Source organism: Terrapene carolina, unplaced genomic scaffold (genome assembly GCF_002925995.2).
Source record: "Terrapene carolina triunguis isolate 2854851 unplaced genomic scaffold, T_m_triunguis-2.0 Scaffold837, whole genome shotgun sequence".
NCBI lineage: Eukaryota > Metazoa > Chordata > Testudines > Emydidae > Terrapene > Terrapene triunguis.
Genome location: NW_020665188.1, coordinates 1,686,960 through 1,692,300, shown reverse-complemented (window position 1 = coordinate 1,692,300; position 5,341 = coordinate 1,686,960). Strand labels below are relative to the sequence as shown.

Genomic DNA, 5,341 nt, shown 5'->3' with positions numbered 1-5,341 from the left:
GACACATTTCAGGAAAGATATGGACAAATAGGAGGAAGTCCAGAGAAGAGCAACAAAAATGATTAAAGATCTAGAAAACATGACCTATGAGGAAAGATTGAAAAAATTGGGTTTGCTTAGTCTGGAGAACACTGATAGGGGACATGATAACAGTTTTCAAGTACATAAAAGGTTGTTACAAAGAGGAGGGAGAAAAATTGTTTTCCTTAACTACTGAGGACAGGACAAGAAGCAATGTGGTTAAATTGCAGCAAGGGTGGTTTAGGTTGGACATGAGGAAAAATTTCCTAACTGTCAGGGTGGTTAAGCACTGGAATAAATTGCTTCGTCATTTGAGATTTTTAAGAGCAGGTTAGACAAACACCTGTCAGGGATGGTCTAGATAATACTTAGTCCTGCCCTGCTCTCGAGGTCCCTTCCAGTCCTACACTTCTTTGATTCTATAATTACATACTCTTGTCAATTGGGTGTGTGATTTTATACTGAAATGGTTATACTGGTAGAAGCGCTAGTGTGGCTGCAGTTATACTGGTATAACTATGCCTGATACCAGGATACCTTATAGGAATAAGCACCTCTATACCAATATAACCGCATCCACACTTGAGTGGGGAGGTACCACTTTAGGGTATGTCTTCACTACCCGCCGATCCGGCGGGTAGCAATCGGTCTATCGGGGATCGACTTACCGCGTCTCGTGAGGACGCGGTAAAATCGATCCCTGATCGCTCTGCCGTCGACTCCGGAAATCCACCTCGGCAAGAGGCGGCAGCGGAGTCGGCGGCAGCGCGGCAGCGGTCGACTTTCCCCTGTCCTCACCGCCAGGTAAGCCGACCTAAAATACGCAACTTCAGCTACGGTATTCACGTAGCTGAAGTTGCGTATCTTAGGTCGGAACCCCGCTGTAGTGTAGACCCAGCCTTAGTTATACCAGTATTGTTAAATCAGTACAAAATTTGGGTGCAGATACGACCTAAGCTCAGAGAAGCTGACTGATTCATGAAGTGAGATTGGCAGAGCTTATTTCACTGAGAGCTGGGGTTGGGGAAAGTGGTGGTGGGGGGTCTGAATCATTTGACAGGCTCTGTTTTCCTCTCAGTTCCAGCTTGGAGTTTATGTTTCCTTGGCAGGAAGCAGAGAAAGTTCGCCAGAGGGAAGAGGAGGGAAGAAGGGAATTTGAGAGATGGAAAGAGGAGGAGAGAACAAAGTTTCAGGAGGAAATGGATGGCCTGCGGCAGTTGTTCCTGACAGAATTCAAGGACATTGCCAGCAAGAACTCTGCCTTGGAAGGGGTGAGTGAAATGTGAGGGTTAATGTTCTTCGGTTGAAACAGATGCCCAGCTTTCCCCCTGGCATGTGTGTTGGCTTCAATAAGTCCCATTGCTTTTTCTCTCTAATGCCGTCAGATCAGAACAAAATATCAAAGGTTGGCAAGGATGTTTTTCATCCACAGGCTGATAAGTGTAGCTCCCCTTTATACCAATGGGGAAGGTGAAGGAGTATCACACAAGGAAATGTCAGTGAAACTAGGAAGCAAAAAAATTGGCTTAAAATAGTGCTGGGAACCCAAACGAGTGACAGCAGGAAATGAGGCTGCAAGGGGCGCTGAACATGCTCAGTGGAGTCAGTGGGATTTCAGAGCTCGGTGACCTGTGTATTCCAGCCCTGCAGTAGCCCTGGCATTTTAATTTGCCCCATTGCACCCCAGTTTGGCAACACGGATGAGTCTCTCTCGGAATGGGGACAAATATTGACCTGTTCAAGGAAACTCCTTACCATGCCCTGCCATGTCGTGTACAACATCAAGCCAGGATTGCTTGTGTCTAGTTCAGTTCCATTGTTATTTTTATGGTAAGTCTCACCTAAAGGAAAACAATATTCTAAGGTCAAGCACTCCCATCTGACAGGCAATGCAGCAGTTTGATAAGTGAGTCGCAGGTGTCAGGGTTCGAGTCACTTCCCCATCAGGTACCATTGCTAGCTGGTATCCGACACGGGTAGAAATATTTCCTTCCATCCTCTCCAGAAACTGCAGGAGCTGCAGGCCAAAAACCTGGTGGCGTCCAATCTGGGGGTCCTGCGGGATGATGACTCTGATGACAAGCGGCAGTGGGCACTGACTCAGAGAGAGCTCCAGGGCATGAGGGAGAAGACTGAATTACAGGTGAGGAAGTGCCTCCAGCTGCAGCAGCCCGTTTGGTTCTGATCAGTTCCCCATCAGCCAGCTGTGGGGAACCTCCCCTATGACTGCGCAATATAGCGCAAGGCAGAGGAAACCCAGTAACGCCCCTTGCATGGAATTTCATGGGACACTAGGGCTCACATTCAGGATAGCACTGGGCACATGCTTAATTTTTAGCATGTTCTTAATCCCAAGTGCTTTCCTGAATCATGGTCTGCGTGTGTTTTCCAATCTGCACAGCTCTGCAGAAGGGTTATAAGCCCTCATGCTCCAGTGCATAACTGACCTCTAATTCATGGGGGAGAGAAGCTTTCCTTGGGGCAGCTTAAGCCATAACCACCCCTTGCAGGGGTTCCTGCACCATCCACTGAAACAACTTCGTGACAGGCTATTGGAGTAGATAGAGCCCTGGTCTGATCCGATCTGGCAATTCCTGTGTGCCTATGAGGTGAAATTTTAAGACATAGCTCTTGCTCTCTACCCATGCAGAGGTGAAAGTAAGCCGGTACGGTCTGGTACGGCATACCGGCAAGAGCCAGTACACCGTGCCGGACTGGACTGGCTTCTCCGGTGGTGATTTAAAGGGCCCAGGGCTCCAGCCGCTGTGGGGAGTCCCAGGCCCTTTAAATCGCTGCCGGAGCCCCAGGGCAGCGGCAGCAGGGCTAGGGCGGTGATTTAAAGGGCCCAGGGCTCTGGCCACTACGGGGAGCCCCGGCCATTTAAAGCACCGCCCGAGCCCCGCTGCCAGAGCTCCGCAGCAGCCGGAGCCCCGGGCCCTTTAAAGCGCTGCCGGAGCCTTGCCGCCACTACGCCAGCAGCGGCAGGGCTCTGGCGGCGCTTTAAAGGGCCCAGGACTCCCCGCAGTGGCAGGAGCACCGGGCCCTTTAAATCCCCACCCGAGCCCTGCAGCGCCAGGGTAGCGGCGGCAGGGCTCCCGCGGTGATTTAAAGGGCCCGGAGCTCTGCGGCGGCCGGAGCCCTGGGCCCTTTAATTCGCTCCTCAGCCCTGGGGCTCCCAGCCGCCTCTGCAGCTGATAGCTCTGGGGTGATTTAAAGGCCCTGGGGCTCCCAGCCACAGCCGGCACCCCAGGGCCTTTAAATCTTGAAAGGCCCTGCCTCTTCTGGTTGAGGTCATGCCTCTTCCAGTTGAGGCCACGCCCTCGCTCAGGACTCCGGCATACCGGTAAGTCCTTTAAGTTACTTTCACCCCTGTACCCACAGTACATGCACAGTGGAATGGTCCATTCTTCCTGCAGATGTTATTCCATTGGACAAAGGCTCCATCTGTCCAAAGTGAGGATTTAGAATATCTGACCGAGCAAGCTCACTGATTACATGGCCCCATTGCTCTCTTTTCTGCTCGATGTTTGCATGCTGTGGCAAGGTTAAGTTTGGTGGAAGACAGTCTGAACAGACATCCTCTAGAGGCAAAAGCCATAGGCATGCATTGCATGGTTGACCATGCTTTTTATTTTAGACACAGTCATGGGCCAGCTGAAATATAGAACCTCCAGTCTCCTGTCCCCTCTGCTAAGTTATGGGGCTGTTCACCATCCTTCCAGTTAGTGAAGCTGTAAATAGTGAAGCTGCCAGTGGCTCCCAGTGGCTATTACAATATATTTGACTACAGTTGTTTGACTACACACATGGCTCGTAAAACATTCACGAGACCAAAGAACCAAATTTATTGTCTAAAGACAAAGCAGTAGAATACGAAAATGAGAAATACATGCCATTCTTCCAAGGAGCAAATTCTCACAGTGGATTCACCTTACACAGAAGGTGTGCTTCCCCAATGCCTCCTTAAACTAGCCATCTCTTATAGCGTGGCTGTTCACATGTTACAAAACACTATTCACATCACTTAAAGTTTAACTAGCCAGCGTTGTCTTTGGTGCCTCACTGTACTTTTCCATCTGTAGTTTGACCTTTACATTCCAGACATTAAGGGGCATGAAGATACTCCCCACTACAATGCATTCATACATCTTACATTATTGTCTTGTACCTTTGTTTCATAACACTCATCCAGCTAGCTTTTGACAGTTTTTAAATTTCCTTATGCCAAGTACTGAACTAGATTTGTCCCAGGGCATCATGGGATATCTGGCTTAGCATAAGTGAGCAAGAATAAGCATAGTACAATTTAACAATCTATACCCTGTACATAATACTATTAACGTGGTGTATGGGTGAGTGTGTAAAAAATAACCTATATGCATTGGCTAACAAATAACGGGGGATTACAAGAGCACAAGAATACTGGTGACAGCCCCTCTTACTCAGCCGTGGCCTCTATGCCATAGTGTGGTTGGAGGAAGAGCCCTATACCAGGTTTAAGGCTGCCCTGAAACTGTCTTATGAGGTCCAAAGGTCAAGCCAGAGAAAGCTAGGTAGCTTGGAGAATGGAAACATTAGGAGGTGCTCCTATGCACGAGCCTTAACCTCTGAAACTTTGAATAACAGTAATGGTGAATAATGGCACAGTCGTGGCAAAGTGAATGAGAAGAAAAAACAAAGGTATTTTTGATTTGTCAGAAAACAGAATGGAAGAAGAAGCTGAAGGAGCTTCAGAAGGAGCACCAGGTGGAAAAGGAAGAGGTAAGTACCAGACGGAAGCTAAAAGCGATGACTCAGAATTCTCCTATGGGTAGCACGTCAGTCATGAGCTCCTGAGGCACACAGTAAGATCCTGCTTGCGCCACCCGGACTCACATCTTACAGACACATTTGTAGAAGGTTTTTTCTGCCTCAGTTTAACACATCAGCAATATTAGACCACATCAGCTGCACAGAGCTCCCTCAGCAGAATTCAGCCCATCCACTAGAAACAAGGAAGATAGCCCCGCAATGTAGTGCAAAGGCTGAATAGTAACTACACCTCTACCCGATATAATGCGGTCCTATATAACCCAAATTCAGATATAACGCAGTAAAGCAGCGCTCCGGGGGACCGGGCTGCTTTACCTCGTTATATCCGAATTCGTGTTACTGTAAGAGGTTCCTCTGCGCCCGCGTTACTTGCTGCGGCCCTCCCCGGGCCTCTCGCCCCAGCTCACCTCCGCTCCGCCTCCTCCCACGAGCGTGCTGCAGCTCCGCTTCTCCTCCCTCCCAGGCTTGCCGTGCCAATCAGCTGTTTGGCACGGCAAGCCTGGAAAGG

At 49.3% G+C, this 5,341-nt stretch overlaps 1 protein-coding gene across 1 annotated transcript in view; it reads left to right on the top strand.

Moving 5' to 3' along the window:
- Nucleotides 1-5,341, top strand: part of DZIP1L (DAZ interacting zinc finger protein 1 like) — a 29,460-nt gene that overhangs the window by 5,752 nt on the left and 18,367 nt on the right. The window contains exons 4-6 of the mRNA XM_026660827.1: nucleotides 1,131-1,292; nucleotides 2,027-2,164; nucleotides 4,720-4,782. Of these exons, the coding sequence (XP_026516612.1) occupies nucleotides 1,131-1,292; nucleotides 2,027-2,164; nucleotides 4,720-4,782 (363 nt within the window). The remainder of the gene's footprint in view (nucleotides 1-1,130; nucleotides 1,293-2,026; nucleotides 2,165-4,719; nucleotides 4,783-5,341) is intronic.